Genomic DNA, 21721 nt, shown 5'->3' on the forward strand with positions numbered 1-21721 from the left:
AAAGGATTCAGTTTTCAGTTTGTGCTAAACTTTTACTTAAATTGACTAAAAAAAACTACTTGAACTTTCAATTGATTAGAAAGTATGAAATATATCACATTGTTCGTATTATGGTATAATATTAAATTTCTGTAACAAATTGCAATTCTTTCTCATTATTATTCATATTTAAGGTATATAAACTATCTACTAAATAAAAAATATTATAAAAAATTATATTTTTCTATATTATGGTTTATAATATATAACAATAACACTATATAAAAAATGATAAAATTCAATTACTCATTCTCCTCCATAAGTTATTACTTCTTTTAATATTCAAAAATGTTACAAATAAATATTCTTATTCTTTTTTCAATCAATCCCTGTCTTTATATATTCTCTTTATTTTTTAATACAAATTTTTAATTTATGAATACAACTTTTCAATAGATCCCTCTCTTTAATGTTAGTCATTATTTTAAAATTTAACCTTTATTTTATAAATTTTTTCATATCTATTGCAAAATTAGTAATTGGATTGAATTACAATATACTTTGAATGTAGGCCGAGATTATTTGTAACATTTTCTAAAGCTAAAGTACGATGGGTTGACTGGATTAGTTAACTATCTTAAAACTGCACCTACAAAACATATACAGTACAGAACCCGTTATCCGGAAATCAGAAAACCGGAAAACCAAAAAACCGGAAAGAAATTCGATAAATTTTCCCGCCATTTTTTAAAAAAAAATTTTTTTTTTTCTCCTCATAAGATTTTGGGATTTTCCTTTCTTTTTTGAAAGATGTTTACCTTACCATCATTTTGGAAATAATCATTAGTGTATTTCATCGTTTTTTCTTCATTTTAAGATTATATCCAAAAAAATTTTTTTTTCAGTTTGGTTTAACAATTAAAAAAACGGCTTTTTGTAGCGATGCAGAAAACCGGAAAAATCAGTTATCCGGAATAGCGATGGTCCCGATCATTCCGGATAATTGGTTCCCTACTGTAAATACAAAAATAAAAATTGAAAGTGAAATATCTAAAAACAGCAATTCAAAAGGAAAAACAAAAGTGACAGTTGCAAAAGAATGTTTTTTATTAATTCCATTTTCCCCCATGAAATACAAATGAACAACAAACTTAAAAAGTTACATGCTGGCATCAGAATTCAGATAGTTCTCGTTAGCATTTGATTTATTTTTGTTTATTCTGAAGTGATGTTGATGATGTCAATCCGGACTAGTAAGTTGAGTTCAATGGGATTTTATTTTCAGAACAAAGAGTAATAAATCTTAAAATGGCTAGGTAGTCAAAAGAGAAATTAAATTCTTCTCTCAAAGTCTTATTTTTTTATGTTGCTAAATTAACTTAAATAGAAAAGCTATACTATTTAATTGCAAATACTTATTGGAATTTTTGCAGTATTCAGATTTTGGTGATGAAATTGGAAAATATCTAATTTAATCTTTTTTTTCTATGACAAAAGAAATAAGCTGGCTAATTTGAGAAAAATTTTTTTTGGAGAAAACCTGAATTTTTAGTGCCCCTGAATGGAACCTAAAATGCAGTTTTACAGAAATTTTATTGAGTTTTTTCTCTGCTTCCCTCTTTGAATAAACAGCAAGTAAATCTCTCTTAATTTTAAAGTCTATTTTTTTAACCTGAAAATTGACTCTTGTGTATTTTTAATATAATATTTGGTTTTTTTCCTCTTTAATTTGCTTTTATATAAGCTGTGATGCTCAAGCTTCTGAAGACTCCAGCTTCTCCCATATTCAATGAAAGTATTCTAAATAGTTTAAAAAATTACTCCAGATAGTAAAAAAAAAGCAAAACACTTTATGTCTTTTAAAGAAATTCCGCTTCTGCCAATGCCAATATTGTGCCTCACATTGCAAAGTAAGAATTTTTAGTTATGATAAAAAATTCCATAAGTGCATCATTATGTTTGATGAATAAAGACAAGTTAGCTACATTGCACAACTGTATGTAGACTCTGAATTATTCTAGGTTTGTTCTGCATGATTTACTATTTAATGAGCTGATTCCTAGGAATGTCCATTTTCTGTGAGAACAAATAAAATCTTGTTGCCAAAGATACTGACGGACTATGAAAGTTATAATTTTTCTTTTTTCATCTCCTTATGCATTAGTAGTTTAGTTTAACTGTCATGACATTAATTTTTGTTAAAAGGAAATTTTATGTTATAACTGATTATCTTGAATACCTAATAATATTGAAGTGGATAATCGAAACAAAAAAGTTAACCTTCTCTAATTCAAAAATTTTGATTATCTAATGTAGATTGCTCGTAATTTAAATTATCAAGGTTTTGTTGTAAATTTAAAATGGGATTCAAATTTGTTGTTTACTTAGGTGTATTTATTGTCTTTTAAATTTATTGAAATAATGAGACTTAATATTATGATGATTAAATTAATGAGACTTAATATTTTGGAATTTTTTTATTTTATCAAAAAACTATTTATTTTAGAAAACTTTTAATTGCAATTAATATAAAATGGACTCTTAATGGTTTTTTGAAATTATTTTTTAAATATATATATTGATTGAAAGATTTCATTTATTTGAATTTGACATTTTTTGCTCTAGTGATCGAGATTTTTTCTTGAAAGACTTGAAAGAGAGAGCTGCTTCAGTAGATTGCATTGATGTAGCATTCACTGTATTAGACTCTGATGGAGAGGAAGTATGTAATTCTGGTCTAATAAAATAGTCATAGATTTAAGTAGCATACTATAATTTTCATCATTATATATTTATTGTTTTCAAGATTTTTGTTAATTTTTTTGCATGAACATATTAGTTAAGACGAAAGTGCTGAAAAATGAAAGATACCTGGAAAAATTGGCAGTTTTTATTTTTTTGTATATTTATGCTTTTTGGGGTGCTTAGCAAGAATTTACATTTTGCAACCAAAAGTTTTTCTGAGAAATATATTTTCCTTAAAAAAAAATGGAAAAATCAAGATTTTTTAAAAATATTTTTGTGGTTTAACGTAAAAAAAATTTCTTATGGCATATTTGAAAACTAGCAAAAATTCCCAACCAATTCTATGCCTACAATGTGCTCATAACTTAATAAATTAAAGAAATATGACTATAGCATTGGAATGATATCTTTCTCACTACTTCAGTGGTGAAAAATTTATTGAGGTTAAAAATTTATAAAAAAAAATTCTCTTGTGGGATCTAGTAATAATTAGTAAAATTTATTTTCTCCCCTGCAGGGAGAACTCCCCACCCCCTCAATATTCATAATTTTTCCTACATCTCCACCAAAACCAGTTATTTCCATTTTTAATTTTTTTCCTGTTTTCGCCTCAATTTAGACTTCTGATAACACTCTTGTTAGTTTTCCCGTCTCCTGAGGAAAAGGTTTACCCCTTAACCCCCACCTTTCAAATAACCATAACTTTGTTGAAAACTTTCCTGAAATAAGATTTTCAGTCTCTCTTTTTTTTAATTTGTGTGTAAATAAAGTAAGAGATGTATGTTTTTTCCTCAGTTATTTTATGCTTGTTCTAAGCAAAAATGTAGTCCCCCCCCCAAGTTTCTTTTCCCATAAAATCAAATTTAAGGTCATTTTTTTTATCTAATATTAAGTTTTTTTTTAATAATTTTCAAGCAATTAAAAGTTAAATTTTGACTCTTAACATTTTGATACAAATGAAAACATAAAACAAAAATAACAATCTTCTTCTTCTTCATAAGCGCAACAGCCTTTCACAGGCCAAGGCTGACTCGCAGATTTTCCTCCATCTGGCCCTGTCCGGTGCGACGGCCCGCCATCGGTTGACTCCCAACAGCTTGAGGTCCTTTTCCACGTCGTCTATCCATCTTGTAGGTGGTCGTCCCCTACGTCTCGTCCCTTCAATTGTGGAAAAAGTCACTTTTTTGGCAGGGACGGCATCAGAATTTCTGAAGAGGTGGCCCAGCCACCTAATGCGTGATGCTTTAATAGTTCTCACAATGTCGGTCCCACCGAATTTGTCATATTTTTTGTAAATTTCGTGGTTGTAAAGAATTCTCCATACGTTATTCTCTTGAAGAGATCCAAAGATTTTCCTCAAAATTTTTCTTTCAAAAATTAGCAGTTTTTCCTCCTCTATTTTGCTTAGGGTCCAGCACTCACTTCCATACGTAGCTATAGGCCTGATTAAAGTTTTGTAGATGTTTAACTTTGTCTTCACACTGATGAACTTGGATTTCAGTTGGTTTCTGAGGCCGTAGAAACTTCTGTTAGCCATGGAAATTCTGTTATTTATTTCGATTTTCAGGTTGTTGTGGCTAGAGATCAAGGTTCCTAGGTACTTGAACTGGTTAACAGTTTCAAAAGAGTAAGTCATTATCTCCAGAGGAGATCGATCAGGAGTTTTATTTGTTGCGATCAAAAACTTGGTTTTGTCTGCATTTATAACTAGTCCCATCTCCTTCGCCGCACTCTCAAGCGCTACAAAAGCGTCAATGACTGAGCGCTTTGTTCTTCCAACTATGTCGATATCATATTGTTATCGATCTAAAAATAACAATCTAACAAAGTAAAAAAAAAAAATTGAAACAAAAGTTTTATTTTCTAAGTTTAGTATAAAAATTACCATTTTCGCATAATAATAATGTGCATGATATACTAGGTTGGTTATAATATTTATCTCTATATCTGCTGTTAATTTTTCAAGGAGAGTCAAGTTGAACTCTTCCACAGATAAAGAAAGAAAGATAATAAATATACCTAAAATCTTAATTTCATTTTCACATGTTCATTTTGTAAAGCATCTATCATTCCTGTCCTTAACATTCATTGTATGAAAAATCAATGGTCAAGTAAAATGTGTGTATATGCCTTAAAGTCTCTCCTCTTTTTGTTATACACTTGTTTATATTATTACTTTTTTATTAAAAATTTGGAATACTATAGATAGTAATGGTTAAAATAAAAGTTTATAATCTAAATTAACTTGACATACCGCATACAGAATTTAACTAGTTTATAGTTTCATTGCTTAGCAATGATTAGGTCTTAAAACTTGAATATAGCAACCCAGAGGCTATAATTTTATTTTTTGTTAGAAACCTAGCATTTTTTTTTACAAAAAACAAAACTTCAGAATAACATCATTCATATTGAACTGAAAAATACATTTCACCCTTAAAAAACATTGATATAATTATTAGAAAAGTCAACCAACTTTGTACCAAATATGCTGATTAAATGATTTTTTCCAATTTCACTTTGTTAGATTATTATTTTTGCTTCATATAAACTTTTCATTTGCATCAGAATATTAAGATTCATATTCTAAATTTTAATTAGTTAAAAATTAACAAAAAAGATCTTAAATATTAAGTGAAAAATGCTCTTAAAATTTTGATTTTAGGGTGTGAGACAGTTGAGGAAGGGAGGACCATTTTTGTTGCTTAGAATAAGTATAAAATTGGGGAAAAAAACTTTCTTGATTTACACGCAGATTAAAAGAGAGAGACTAAACATCTTGGTTATAGGAAAGTTTTTAAGAAAATTATGGTTATTTGAAATGTGTGGGGGTTAAGGGGTTAACTCTCTACTCAGGAGTTGAGAATGAATTGATGAGGGTGTGGGAAAACTCATATGAGTGTTGTTGGAAGTACATATTAAGTGAAAAATTTACAAAAGATAAAGAAATATTATTACTTTTTTAAAATTATGATTTTCAGAGAAGGTTTAGTAATGAAAATGGACTGTTGGGGAGAGTGGGATAGTTTTCCTCTCAAGGGATGAAAGAATTTTTTTTATATATATTACTAAATCCCATAAAAGAATTTTTCTATAAATTTCAAGCCTCTGTAAATTTTCTAGTTACCACTGCTGAAGTAATGAGAGGAGACATCATTCCAGTGTTATAGTCATTATTCCCATACTCATAATTCTTTATTTTATTTCCCTTCTGACCGATAGCAGGTATAGAGTTGGTAGGAAATTTTCTATCTTAAACCATAAAAAAAATGATATTCTCTCCATTTTTCTTGGAAAACATATTTTCTGGAAATAATTTAGATCCCCAATGTGTAATCCTGTTTACCACCCCATAAAATATTAGTGAACAGAAATTAAAAACTCCCACTTTTTCGAGGTAAAATCATCTATTACCTTTGAATCATATATTCCTTGGTTAATAAATATTTATCTTCGTTGCATAAAAAACTATGCATTAAATAACTGATAACTTAAATTTATAACCAGCTTTTTATTTTTGCTTTTGTAAAATAACTCCTAAGTTCAGAATCAATATACAGTAGGGAACCGATTATCCGGAACGATCGGGACCATCGCTATTCCGGATAACTGATTTTCCGGTTTTCTGAATCGCTACAAAAAGCCGTTTTTTTATTGTTAAACCCAACGAAAAAAATTTGGGGGGGGGGGGGAAATAATCTTAAAAAGAAGAAAAAACGAAGTAATACACTAATAATTATTTCCAAAATGATGGTAAGGTGAACATCTTTCAAAAAAGAAAGAAAAATCCTAAAATCTTATGAGGAAAAAAATTTTTTGTTTAAAAAATGGCGGGAAAATTTATCCAATTTCGTTCCGGTTTTTTGGTTTTCCGGTTTTCTGATTTCCGGATAAACGGGTTCTGTACTGTATTTCTATACATGCATTTTTATGTATGCATGTATAAAGATAGTATAGTTTATAAATTTTATCTCTAACCAAGCTTATAAAACAGTGCTGTATTTGATAAATTTCTAATGTATTCTTATGCATATATGCATGAATCATGATGTGTGATTTTAAAAAAATATGAACACAAATAGACTTATTTACTAAATCTCTTTATAATATTTTCCTATTACTGTTGAACACTCTCATTTTTACTGTTTCTCTGAAACTGAATGTGAAAGTAAAACTTATTTTGAATTCATTTATAAACTGTTTATTGAATTGGATAAATGAATTACTTATTCATTTATCCAATGATCATTTCATGCAAAACATATTTTTGAGCAATCGTAAATACAATTCTCAAAAATAGTTGAGTTTAAAAATGACCGAAGAATTTTTTAACTATAAAACTTGTTACACTTCCACTTGAAGTAAAAAAATCATATTTGACAAAATATAAATTTGTTTTCTAGATTTTGAGAAAGTAACATTGTGATATATGGCTTTTTATAATTTATATGATTCCTAACTGACTGATTTGGTTTAAATATTAATTTTTTATGTTAATGTTCAGTTTTTTTAGAGTCTTGCGGTTGTTGGATACTTGGCATTTTTAATTTTGTTGCACTTTTTAGAATATGATGTAATCAAAAACTTCTTGTAACTTCATCAAAAAGTGCTTCAACAGAAAACAGTTAAATTTATTAAATAGGTTATACTTAAATTATCCATTTAATTATTTTACAAAATTGAATAGACAGGTTATTAGGGCAACAAAGTTTTGTTAGTGTTCTTAAATTAATTTATTTTGTTTAATTTAAGATAATTTTTTCTGTAGTCTGGAAATTTTCATCTTGTGATCACTTTTAATTATAGACATATTTAATAAAATTTCAGTTGTGTGTTCATCATTTGTAAAGTCAACTTAGTTAACTAATTTGTAGTTTACTTATTTTGATATATATTTATATATATATTAATGTATTAAGAAATTATTATAATATGTATTTAATATTATAATGTATAGAAATATAATTAAGAAATATTAGTTTTAATTAATTTTGCTTTTATTTAAAATATTTGTAGGAAGAGCATTTTGAACTTACTAAAAATTGGTCTGATGGTGATCTAGTATCTCTGCTAAATCAAATATCAATAGCAAAAATGTGTGAACATATTTTATTGAACTCTAAAGGTAAAAAAGCATATTACTTTGTGATAGAACTAATTAAATAATTTGTTACAATTAGTTTTAAACACATTTTTTTATAGATGCTGAAGTAATTATAAAGAATCCATCAGAATTGAGATTAATAAAGATATTTGCTTATTCAAGTGCTCTTTTAGAAGTATTGTATGGTGGGTTAGAAGCATTGTCAAAGGAAGAATTTCCGTTATCTTTAGAATACATTTGTAGCATGATCAGGTTAGTTGTTGTAAAGTATATTGTTGTACAAGTCTTTAAAATAAGCATACCTTTTCTTTAAGTCTTCTAAATTGCTTACTGTTTAATTTCTATTTTCATATTTCATTATTCTGAAAAAGAAATAGCCGATTTAGCTATTTAAATTTTTTTTTTACTATTCTACTGATTAAACTCTGCTCTTTAAGAGAATGTTTAAGCTCTAAAGCATTGTTTATAATGTTTATCTTCACATAAATGTGAGAGACAAAGCAAAGCTTGGCACAAAATTTTTATGCAAATGTATGTAGGTCATCTGATAGTTAAAACTACACTATTTGGAACACGAAAATAACTTAGACGACCACATTTTTGATTATTTTGTATCGATACTTATGGTTACCCCCTTTTAGGGGATACTTCTCTGTATTTATGAAATTAAGTACTTTCTAATTAATGGATTTAGCTTATCTTTTAAATCTCTCTATATATAAACATATGCTGAGGTGACAAAAGCCTTGGGATACCTCTTAATATTGTGTCGGACCTCCTCTAGATCTATGAAGTGCAGCAAGCCACCCCCACAATGCTTTGTTGACAACTTGGAACCATGGCTTTGTGGTGTTCGTTCCACAGTCAAACTCTCCCATATGCTTTAACCAGTTGAAATCGTGACTTCTCTGACCAAACTAAGGTTTTACAGTCTAGGGTTCAAGCATTATGGTCATGAGCCCAGGAGAAGCATTGGATGTGCTGTTAGTAAAGACACTCGAGTCAGTCTTCTGTCATATTCCATAACAGCCAAATTTTGCTGCACTCTTCTAATGGACACGTACCACATTGATGCTTGTTGTTAATTGGCCCTATATTATTTATCTGACAGTTCTGCACTTAGTTGGTGATCTCGGTCATTAGGTGCACACAGTTAGCCACTACTTCATCCATGATGTGAAATTATGCCTGAAATTAGGTGTTCTCGGCACACTTTTGACACAGTAGATCTGGGAATGTTGCAGTCCCTCACACTTTCCGAAATGAAATGTTCCATGTATTTAGCTCCCACTACAATTCCATATTCAAAGTCTGTCAATTCTCATCTTATGGTCATAACTGCACAGAAAAATTTTCACATTGATATCTTAAACACGGGTAAGTCCTACCAGTGTTCTACCCATATACACATTTTGTATGTGATACTACTGTCAACTGTATATTTGTATATTGCTATTTCATGACTTTTGTCATCTCAGTATATTTGTACACATACTTACATGCAGTACCAAGTTCCATATCCAGACATTCATTTTCCAGAAAGGTATCTTTTCCAGACACTTAGTAACAGGGCGATTCCACGAAAAGTGGTCCTGAGTGACTAAATCTTCAAAATTATCGTAAAATCAAAAATGACACAATTTCGGAATCTAGAAGATGTACATTTTTTAATAGTTAAGATAGTTTTTTGAATTACAAAAAATATTTATGTGAATTCTAACAAAAGGTGGAACACTATGAATTTTAACAGGAGTTCTCTTCTTTGTTATGTTATATTCTAATGGAGTTCTTAAAATATTAAAGAGCAATAAAATAGTTTTTAGTAATAAATATAGCTATTTTACTCTTTTATCATTGTTTAATGTATTTTTTTAATTTGGCCTGAATTTTTTTGCTTGTTTGAAAGTCGATTAATCAAGATAGTCTAATTTCCCAGTAACACCTGTAACATAATTTTGCATTTTTTTCTGTAAAAACTTTAGTAAAAAAGAAAATTTAAAAATTTTTTGTTTTATAAATTAAGAAGGCAAGATATGCAACGGAAAAAATTCTCGAATTAAAACTGCCAATAGTTAAAATTTTATAATTAATTTTATTCAAGGTAACACACGTAACGAAAAGTTACGCGCGTTACTGTTATGTGTGTTAGAGGTACTTATACACTTTAATTATTTATTTATTTTCAATAAAAGATTTAAATCATGTTCGGACATTTTTTATAACCGCCGCGCAACTTCAATGCCCCAAATACGGAATTGTAAGATTGTGGTTTTTTGTAAAATCAGGTCGGTATAAGCATTAATAAACAAACAGCATAATAAGACGATAATTTTGAAACTTTTGGAAATTGTTTTCCCAAACTTCTATTTGTTATACGTTTATGTTTAAGTAGAATATTTCGACTGCATTTGCTAGATTATTATAAAATGGATAAGCTTAAAATAGTGTCCTTATCTGGATTTAAAAGAATAAGAAGATGAAGAAAAAAAGAAAAGAGCATAAGATTCTGCACTTCAAAGGAAAGAAAATAAGGAAATAATGAAAGTTAGATTTGAACTTTCAAAACAGATTGATAATGATGTAAAAGGTTCACCACTAAGTATTTCAGATGAACTTAATTATTAATAAATGGATTTTCTTCAAAAGTTAGATTGTTTATACTATGCTTGTATTGAAACAAGAGCTGGTTCTCTGGATTATTACGGGGAGAAACAGGCAATAAAACGAAAGAACTATCTAACAATGTTTCTAAGAGAGGCTTATACTGATTTTTGTCAGTTGCATCCTAAACATTGTTTAATTTTCCATATTTAGTGCTTTATGACTAAAAAATGTATTGCTACTGTAAAACTTAGAATCAAAACAAATATCATGAAATTTTTATTCTTTAATTGGAAGGCTAAAATTAAGTTTATGACAATACATGGTGATGGTAGAAGTATTTATGTATATAAAGTAAAAGAAATTTTGGATCTAATTGTTAGAAGGGGGCTTCTGATACTTATTTCTCATTGCTTGTTACAGGTTTCTAACCATAATTTATTGTAGTTTGGTAACGATGAGAAAAAGATGACAATAGCTCACAATAAAAAATATATAATGGCAAATGTGCAAGAAGAATGTTTTGAAATAACTCTTGAAAATTGAACTAACTTTCAATAATACGTAAGAGTTAAAAGAATCCGAGGTGATACTTTCCAAACAAACATATCTAGCATTAAAACCAGGGAAATTCAAGTTGACTTTGCAGAGACATATTCTTTTGAATATCAAAACGAATTTCAATCAGCATTATGCTATCCAGCCACAGTTCCGTTATTCACAGCAGCTGTTGTCTTAGACGATACTCTCCTAAAGAGTTTAAAATAGAGTCCTTTACAATATTTTCCTAAGGCAAAGACAAAGGTGAAACAATGTCTACACTTTTATTTTAAGACTGTTTAAAAACGATTCTACTTCAGAAGATGAGCTAACAGAAACCTTCTATAGTAATAAGTCAAGTTAAGAATTTAAAAATAAATATATGGTTGAATTATTTCATATTTTGTCAATCAAAATATAGAAAAAGAAATTAATTTGGAAATATTTTACGATATCACATGCAGAAGTTCCTTCTATGGGATAGGTGTGTATTACAAAATCTTGAAAGCGAAGCAAAAAGCAAAGTTATTTATATCATTGTGTTGTTATGCAAAAAAATTTATTTGCTATCCAGTGTTGTTTGCAAAGCTAATCAATCAACTCATGCCTAATACAACAGTATTATATATTAGCCAAAAGGAAATAAAGATATTAATTGAAAAGATCAATACATGGCAACGGTAATACAAAGCATAAAATCTATGCATAAGTATCGTTAGATACTTGAATAAGATGCATAGATGCACATTGTGGCACACAAATAGTCAGTAAGTCAATTTCTGTTCCCTCCTGATCAGAAGTGTACCTATAACTGAAATTAAAACGACATATGCTCTATCTCGGGAACATTATTGACGCAAATGCACATGCTTCTAAACTTAAAATGCAATATTTGCATAAAATAATTGGAAAATATGCATATTTTTGTTTCCAAACAGAAATGATTTTGAAGGAATAGATGTGCCTAAGATTTGCTATGTTTTACTCTCTAAACCAGTATAAAGAAGGGCTACAACCATCTTTCCAGACCATTAACTATTTTATTTGCTAGAATAAATTGTTTTTCTTCTGCTAAATTAAAATAAATAAATGTTTTAGTGCAACATTTATGACTTCTCAGTTGAAATATTCACAGAGGGTAACATACGTAACGTTCAGTTAACACACGTAACGCACCAATTTCACCAAAATAAAGAAGTTTTTACTGTTGCAAGAAATTTTTAAAAATCACTAAACACAGCTTCGATATTGTATCTCTCTATAAAGGAAAATATCTTAATTTTTTGCCTTTATACTTCACAGAATTAAATGAATATATTCAAAGTTTCAAATATCTAGCATTATAAAGGGTAACACACGTAACAAAATTTCAGAATTTTTTTTTTTCAACATCAAATTAATTTGCGAATTCAATCTTCGTTTTGTAAACTTACAACACATATAGATTTAACAACAAATTAAGAAAAACATAAAAAATATCTAACAAGTTTATTATAATAAGTGTTAAAGTTGAAATATGTCGTGTAAAAGTAACACACGTAACGAAAGAATCGCCCAACAATCAAACTAAACAAAACTATTCCCTTTTTTGAAATAATTTTTTTTGTTTTACTTCCGACCTGTTAAAAAATTATGCAGATATGAGAGTTCTCCGCCTAATGTTTTTCTCCCATTTTCCAACTTTTGTTTGATTTAATTCGATTTCCGCCATAATATGAAAAAATAGGATATCACGAAAACAAAATTTGGCATTTCACTTCATCACAAAAAAATCATGTATTTTTCTTCACATGAAAGGATGAATTATTACTGCCTAGAATCACACGCTCAATTTCAGAGTGTGCAAAAATTTCACATTTTGAAAAGATTGCAGATTTGAGGAAATTGTCATGACTATAGTGTGCCTTAAAGTGATTTTTCAAAAGCGGGAATCAGAATTCACACATCATAATAGGATTATATATTATATTAAATCAAAAATGTGGAAATTTCAAGCTGTTGAAAATGCATATAACAAAACCAGGTGGATAGCAAAAATCGCCCCTAGTTGAGTGAATCAAATAAATAAATAAATAAGGTGTGCAATTCGAAATTTCTCGTGTATAATAATGTAACATTAAAAAGCAATGAAAATCTGTAGCTATAATTGACCAAAATGTAATTGTAAATCCACACGGGATTGTGGATATATCATTAATAATCGAGTGCAAAATGTGCAACTCAAAAATTTCTGAACGAAATAATGTATTAGAGCATACAGATTCACTGTGGAATCGTCGGAAAAATTATTACTAACTGAAGTGTGTGATTCGTAATTTGCAGTATGTTGTAATGGCATATTAAAATATCAAGATTTTAAAAACAATACAATAACAATAGTTGCTAAAATAGCAATTGACAAACTACGTGTAATATATACGTTGTTGATTGAAATTGATTTTAATTATCTTCCATTTGTTATTTTTTATTGAATAAGGTTGTTTTTATGTTAGTTTACCTTAAAGACCTATTATCCAGAAAAATCTATTTCCGGACTTGTCTAAGTCTCAACGATTCCAGATGTGGGACTTTCCATTGTATATATATATATATATATATATATATATATATATATATATATATATATATATATATATATATATATATATATATATATATATATATATATATATATTATTATTATTATTATTGTTATCAAACAATATGTAGCTAAAAAAGTGCCGATATATGCGTTAGATTCTTTTTTAATAATAAAATTTAAAACGGAAAATTTTAAAATAAATTTTTAAAACTGTTTTTGAAAGGAAATAATATGTTATTTGAATTTCCAAAAAGTTTGAAAGCTAATATCAAGAAAAAGTCGAATTTAATTTTGCATAGAGAATGATACAGAGTTTTCATAACATCTTTGCTTGCGATCTCCGAGATCTGTGTGCAGCCTTGAATAGGATGGGTTAAGGAGTCAATTAACTTCACTTTTCTAGCCAGCATTTTTGCAGACCAATCACTTTGCCATTAGTTCACTTAGCTGATACAATAAAACAGCCATGAATATAAACTCTTTTCTACCTTTTAATATGTGATATATTTTAAAGCATTCTTTAATTTCCAATTTTTTATACCATTTTAGATTGCAAAAGACTATAGATGTGAAACTGATTAGTTTCCATCTGTCAATATTTAACTTCAAAATTTATAGTGAATGAAACTATAGTTGGCATGAAAAATTAGTAACTTTTTCCTTATTTGAAGCACTCAAATTTGAGACAATTTATTTATGCCTTGATTACAGTATAAGTAAGGATTTCTACTCTTAATTTAGTTGATGTAAACATGATTGAAAATAAACACTTGGACTAATTATAGATAGTGATTGATATTTTTTTCTTTCCAGGCACATTGTATGTTATATTTCAGACCATTGGACATATTGTCGTACGTTAGATACAGTTTCAACAGATTTGCAGGCAGTCTTTGATAAATTTTTTTTCTCTGCTGTTTTCAAGATATTTAATTTTCGCAAGTAAGTTACATTTAAAATTTTGATTCTTATACTATGATGAAGGCCTTTATTCAATGTTAGTGTTTAAGTTAAGAGGTAAATTGGTAAGTGGGACATACATTTTTACATTTTTTTTTTATCAAAACTGCCACTTTATTAAATTTAATATGGTAGGTGTCTTTGTATTAACTTAAAAAAATAATAATAAGTTTATTAGTGTTACAAAATTCAACTTTTTTTCTTAAAATAAAAATATTAAGCCAAAACTAAATTCGTCTTACTTATTCCATTTAAATATTAATTAACAATGCAATTTATAATCAAAAATTAGTGCACTAAATTTTTTGTATATCTTGAAGTTTAATTCAATTGCATATTGAATTTATTGTTTTATATTAAATCTAGTAATTTAAACCTGAAATAAAAAGTCAACTTTTCAAGTAGAAAGTTTATGGAATATTTTATTCAATCGAAACATTTCTATCAGCTTTGTTAGGTCGTAGAATTAGTGTAATTGCCTTTTACTATTGTATAATTTCTTAGCATATGTTACATATTTCTCATATGGTTATTAATATAACATGTACAGTAGAGAACCATTTATCCGGTATCCAGATAACCGGGAAAAATTTTCATCGGTTATCCCCCCATTTTAGACTAGAACGATTATGAAAAAAAACGGAAATTGAACTCATCCTTGAATTTGAGTAGAGGAAAATGTAAGGAAGGGGAGAATTTTTTTCCCCGTTTATCCAGAGAAACTTAATTTCCTCCGTGACCTTGAAGGCAGGGAAGGGAGGAATGTTTTATTTTCTCCTTTAAGCCGTCAATCAAGCTCAAGGGTGTGGCATGCTGATTTCATTTTCTGTTTGATTTACGAGGGGGTGGGGAAAATACATTGCATGCATATCAGTGAACAGAAGATGAAAGAGAAAAATATATTTATCTGTTTGACATCGATTAATAAAAATAAATTCTTTTTCTTCTGAATAAATTTTCATTCTTTGGAAGCGCGGTATCATTTGCAAGTTTTTATTGATGTGGAATCACATCTGCTGTAATTAAATATCGTGTTTTTATCAACAAAAAAAATAGAAGGAGAATTGTTTATTAATTTAAACATAGGATTATTTTATGAAGCAGATTGCAGTTTTGTTTTTCTGATTCCACTACGTTTGATATTTTTTTCTTTTCACGATAAATTTCGCACTTAATTAATTCTTTTTATTCATAAATTTTATCATTAGGTTTTTTTTTAAAATTCCGTTGATCTTGCCTTGTTCCGGGTTTTAATATTTATGCTAGTGCCTTTTTTAACTATCGTTTTGGTTCGATAATTTTCAAGTGTTTTTATTTAGTTAACTAGTTTTCCTTTTATTTTATTGTTTCCCCGTATAATTAGGTATGAAATATATTGCGTTATTTAACCATTGGTTTTGTTTATATTAGTTAATTTAGGAATTGTAATTATTTTTAAAAAATAAATACGAGAATTTTGTATTTTTTAAACTTGTTTTCCTTTTCTAAACTTGCAAATTTTTTTTATTCTTTTAAATGTTATTTTTCTACCATTTTTTTTTAAAAGTTAGGAGTACCTTTCTTTTTTCTCTTACTTTATGCATTAAACTTTTTCCTTGTAATTCGGGATCGATAAAACATCGATTAACGACACTTTTTGGTCAATCCAGAAAACCGAGAAATTCAGACATCCGGGAGAGCGATGGTCCCGAGCATCCCGGATAATTGGTTCTCTACTGTATTATAATTCTTACTGTATATGTAGCCATTTCATTCAAAAATTTGAAAAGATGAATTTTTAATTTTAAATTTCTGTTTTTTAGAATAAAATTATGGAAGTTTTTATCTGCATTTCCTTTTGAAAATGTATCACCAAAAAACCTGTGGCAAATTGTTTGGATTTTTCATTCACCAAGCACTACTCCAGAAAACATATATGATGAAAGAGATGTGGATGCTAAACTTTTAGGTTGTTTAATTTTCTTAATTTTAATATTTCTCAAATTAAATTTTCTTTATTTTCATCGACCTCATTTTTAAAATTCAGTTTCTAGTTACATTAAATATTTTAAAACATTATGCAAATTATTATTAACCTGTGAGCATTTATGCTAATTTTAATTTAAGAGAACGTGGGCAGAGTATCTTGTTCCTTAATCCATTTCTTCTATTTAAATATCAATTAATGTCTGCAAACCATACTTACCTGGGGAGCACAAAATAATACATTAAAAAATTCCAGTACACTTCTATTATTATACATTTTTAAGACAATTTTGACAAACTACATTGGTGATTCTTTTTAAACTCTATTTAATGCCATTATTATTTGATTTTTAGTATTTTACACTGGTTGTAACCTAATATATATATATATATATATATAAATATATATATATATATATATATATATATATATATATACATATACATACATACATACATACATACATACATACATACATAGGATGTCCCGTAAATATTACAACAAGGGAAGTAGAGCACATCATAAAGATTAAGAATTACCTAGGAAACCATGACCGGAAATGTCATCTTACATTACTAGGGCATTCTCCTGTTATGGACCTGTTGTTTGTGTGCCATTGAACTTGCATTTTTATTTTTCTTAAATATTTTAAGTTTATGTTAATTTTATGTTACTTGTATTCAAATGATTTGAACGCCAAAAGTTGTGTTACTCGAACAATTACGTTGAAATTGCATAAACAATTAATAGTGCCACTACTGGCTTTTGCTCTACAAAGCAGAGTCATAAACATTTTTGAATTGAATACAAGAATCAAAAGCATTTCATCCAAAAGCTCTCCCTTTTGAAGCATTTGAAACAGACCTAAAAACAAGACAATAGGAAAACTTGCAACAAAACCATTCCGTATATAGCAAGATTTTGTGAGAAAAAAATATACTACTGTTTTCAATTATAAACTGTTCATCTTTATTAACTTTACTTTGGATGGAAAAAAACTCCTATATTTATGATGCAACTGTTAAAAAAATCTTAGTAGTAAGTTTTTCATAAAATCTATAACTAGCTCTGTGTTCATTGTGTATGCACCTCAGCACGTCATTGCTAAATTTTAATTCCACACTCTGTATGTGGTTTCTAAAATTAAATTTAACTTTTAGCTGATTAAAGATATTGTGGCTTATTAAAAGTTTTAAATTCTAAAGCCCACTGCCTATATCTTCATGTTTCATAGACTTCAGATTTCATTGTATTTCTTTAAAAACTTTGTAGAAATATCATCATGATCATATTTATTAATAGGTAAAAATTTCCATAACTGAATAATATTCAACGTATAAAATTAAGCGTATATATATTTGCATTGATTCAATAGACGATTCATATAAATTAGACAGTTACAACTCATATTAAATTGAAATAAAACTCTTATTAATACAAATTGCACTAAATTTTAACATGTTGCAATAAAAATCAATTCTTTCTGAAAATATAGCATAAATTAGATTTTTTTTAAAATCTAGCTATTAGATTTCAAATCCAGCTATTCGTAACTTATTATTTTGCAGTATCCACTTCAGAATTCTATTGTATTCTAATTATGTTAAAGTTTCCTGTGATATAAGTATGAATTTTAAATTATTTTTATTGAACTTCCATATAAGCAGGGGGTACAATTTCACCAAAATGTTTAAAAAGATCAAGAGGTTTAAGGCATTTAAACTCTTCACGTTCTTCTTTGGATTTCATTGGTTGTTAAATATGTTTGACCTTGTAATGCATGTACCTAAAACATTGAAAGATCTCAGTTTTACCCAATTATGTTCATTACTTTTCCCAGATATATTAAAAATGTGTAGTTTTATATTTAAATTGATAATATTTAGTTGATTGGCTAAGTTAAATTGAAAGGTGGTTCAGTGAATTGATTTCTATGCAAACACTTTAAATTTTTTCATTGGGGCTACTTTAGTGAAAGCTAAATAAAAGTTAAAATATAAATTCATTGATCAGTAAGAATTTTCAATAAAATAATGATACAGTTAAAAGTGCATCATATCAGAAAATTTAAAGAATTAAAAAGCGTGTTTAATTTGGTTGATAAACTTTTGTTGAAGAAATATAGAGGAGGCATTGAAAACTTTTTGACCTGCAAAGTGGGTAATGAGCTTCAAAAAAGGTTGGGAACCTCTGCCCTAGACTTACTGGAGAAATGAGAATTTTACTAATGTTAGGACTAGCATGGTTACAACATAACCCTCAAATGTGTTTCTCAAAATCTATTTTTAGAGTAGGTCTCATTTTTCCCCAGCTGGAAAATATGACCTTGAATACTGCTACCAGAAATTCTGTCCTGATATGCTTAGTATTATTATATATATATATATTTTTTTTTTTTGTAAAACTGCTTTTCAATTTTTAAGACACTGATATTGTTGATATTAAACTAAGCACATTAAATCCTTGATTATCTCTAATGAAATTAACAACTGAAATTAATTATGTGATTTATTAATAAAGAACTGAAATTAGTAAGGGGGAAAATGCTTAAGACACGAAATATTTTACATAATTCCCATCTCTTTTTATCATTGAAAAATATTATTTTATTCAAATTTTAAACTAGTTTTTTTTATTTTAAGTTTTTATGAAAGATACCCAGAAATAAGTCATTACTAAAAGTAAAAAATTTATGAATATATGCTATCAGAGAATGTCAATTCAAAAAAAAAAAATACTTCAATCTTTCTTTTTTTTTTAAAAAAAAAGGAAAAAAAACTACCTGCATCTAAAAAACTGAACTAAATTAACTGTCCAATAAAAGAAAAACTACCTCTGTCTTGCATAATAATTTGGTATATTTTGTAATAGCAAATGCGTATGCCCAATCTGAATTGCGTGAAAAAAGTGTTGTATATATCAGTTAAAGTTGGAGAGGATAAAGAATTTTAAGATGCATTGTGAGGAACTCGCTTAACTTAATGTTGAATTTCAAACAAGACAATTATATTTTGTCCATCCACACACACGACAAAAACTTAAAATGTCGAAAGGAAGAACATTTGGTATGCACGTAAATACTGCCCATTCCAATTACATACATTTGCCTCTTGTTACGGCAAACTTCAAAGAACACTTTTAGCTGCTATAACCTATGTCCACATTATGCTATGTTCATTATAATAATTGAGTAAAATTTTGATAAATTTCATACAAAGAATCCTTAAAGGGAATAAATTTCTCTCCTTTTTTGAAAAAGAAAGCAAAAATGATCATATCTCTATGAATTAAAGAAAAATTGATGTTCGTTTAAACTAATAATTTAAATTATTTCTGTAAAGGAAAGGTTTTGGGAGAGAGAAATAACTAGTGTAGCTGTATTTCGGAAAAAAAGAAATAAGTATTAAGTATATACCTAAGAATTCCATTGGTTTCAAACAATAAAAAGAAGGAACACTATATAATTGTTTCAAATGCTCCATTAAATTCATTCAAGAGATATCCAAAATAATAAACTCATTAAAGCTAACTTATTTTGAAATTAATTGTAACATTTTGCCTAGTTAAAAATTTATTAATGAATGAATTAATTGACTAAATGAATTTAATTGAAGTTACTTTTAACCATGAGAGGCTTAAAACCGATGGTTACGATGCTAAGCCATCAAAAATTCTATGTCATTAATAACAGATTTGGAGTTATTTTAAAAATAAAGAAAATTAAGAAAACAGCTTTTCAATTGTATAAAAATTTTTTTTTGATTGGTATACTCATTTCCATTAAAGTTTCATAATATTTCTATTATTTCAGATTATTCTCCTACTTCTGTGTTGATAGAAGAATTAAAAAAAGTTGAAAGTAGTGATCAAGCATTTTTCCTTCATGTTTATGAATCCATAGTTATATCTGGAAATCCTAATGAAGATCTTCTTGAGTTTATTGTGCATGAGTTGTTTCAAGTAAGATTTATGCAATTAATTCTTTCGTTAAATTAAATGTTTTATTGTTCAGTGATTCACAAAAATAAATTTAGTTATAAATTTTAATTATAATTTTTTACTGATTCCATCATTAGTGGCTCATGTTTGATGTTTGTATATCACTTATTAAATTTTTTACGTACATAAAGCTATACTTCCCCTCAAGTTTACAATCTTAAATGTTTAAAGGATCTCCAAATGGAGAATAATTGCTTAAAAAGCCAATGATGAAACTATGTGTTTGTACCTAATATTGCTTTCAAAATGCTTGTTTTTAAAGTTAAGTATTCTTCCTTTTTTTTAAAATATGAATTAATTATAATCAGAAGAGAATTATTATGATTTTTATATTACTTCAACCAAATATTACATTATATCTTCCTTTTAAATAAATTATATTTTTTTAAGCGAAACATATATAGTACCATTTTTAGACGCTCCTTCAATAAAGTAGTAATGTAAATAATGTTGGATATGTATCTGTTTATATAAATTAAATATCAACAACTTGAGCTAAATTGAGTTTATTTAAATGTTTTTTCCCTCAATGTTCCTGTCTCTTTCTTTTCAGCTATTTGAAGTGCAAAATTAAAACTTGTTGAGCAATTAAAATATGATTAAAGCCGGTGTGCTAACTTTAACAGCTAGAATATGCAATTCTCTTGTTAATATTACCAGTGACTTCTGAGGGATTGTTGAGATCTTTTTAGTGTAAGATGCTTCATGAATTTCAAAAGAAGAGCATATAAAGAGGAAGATAAAATTAAATTCCAAAAAAAGATTTTCTTGGAAAAAGATTTTTTGCTATAATTCAGAAACTGATACAGTTTTATTTTAGTTTATTAGCACCATTATAAACTCTTACTGCCAAATATGTGCTTATTTATTAATAATGAAAATAATAAAGAAAAGAAAATTTCTATTCGAAAATTAAAATTTTTGAATTTCTAATTAATGAATGATACATTAACGAATAAGTAACTTAATGTACCTATAATGAATTATCTCTATAATATATCATATTTTTCATTGTAATTTATCATTAAATTTTTCAGATTTTAGAAAATATTAAAATAAAATTATACGTCCCATCACTATGTCTTCTTTAGATCTAAAACCAATTTTTTGTTGTTGTTGAATAGTTAACATTATTATTTAATGTCATATTAAAAAAAAAATTTATATAAAATTGTACTTTTCACTAAAATTTAACTTGTGTGGTATTCAGAAAAATAGATTGTTGATAAAATGCTTTACAAAAATA

At 27.6% G+C, this 21721-nt stretch overlaps 1 protein-coding gene across 3 annotated transcripts in view; it reads left to right on the forward strand.

Annotated features, from left to right (window-relative positions):
* The window catches only part of Epg5 (ectopic P-granules autophagy protein 5), a 175310-nt gene that overhangs the window by 29426 nt on the left and 124163 nt on the right, over window positions 1–21721 (forward strand). For all 3 annotated transcript variants that reach the window (XM_087155460.1, XM_087155461.1, XM_087155462.1), the window contains 6 exons: window positions 2605–2701; window positions 7741–7849; window positions 7927–8080; window positions 14364–14492; window positions 16313–16458; window positions 20288–20436. In XM_087155460.1, the coding sequence (XP_087011586.1) occupies window positions 2605–2701; window positions 7741–7849; window positions 7927–8080; window positions 14364–14492; window positions 16313–16458; window positions 20288–20436 (784 nt within the window). The remainder of the gene's footprint in view (window positions 1–2604; window positions 2702–7740; window positions 7850–7926; window positions 8081–14363; window positions 14493–16312; window positions 16459–20287; window positions 20437–21721) is intronic.

This window comes from Parasteatoda tepidariorum, chromosome 11 (genome assembly GCF_982258835.1).
Source record: "Parasteatoda tepidariorum strain Cologne lab strain chromosome 11, Ptep-v5.0, whole genome shotgun sequence".
NCBI lineage: Eukaryota > Metazoa > Arthropoda > Arachnida > Araneae > Theridiidae > Parasteatoda > Parasteatoda tepidariorum.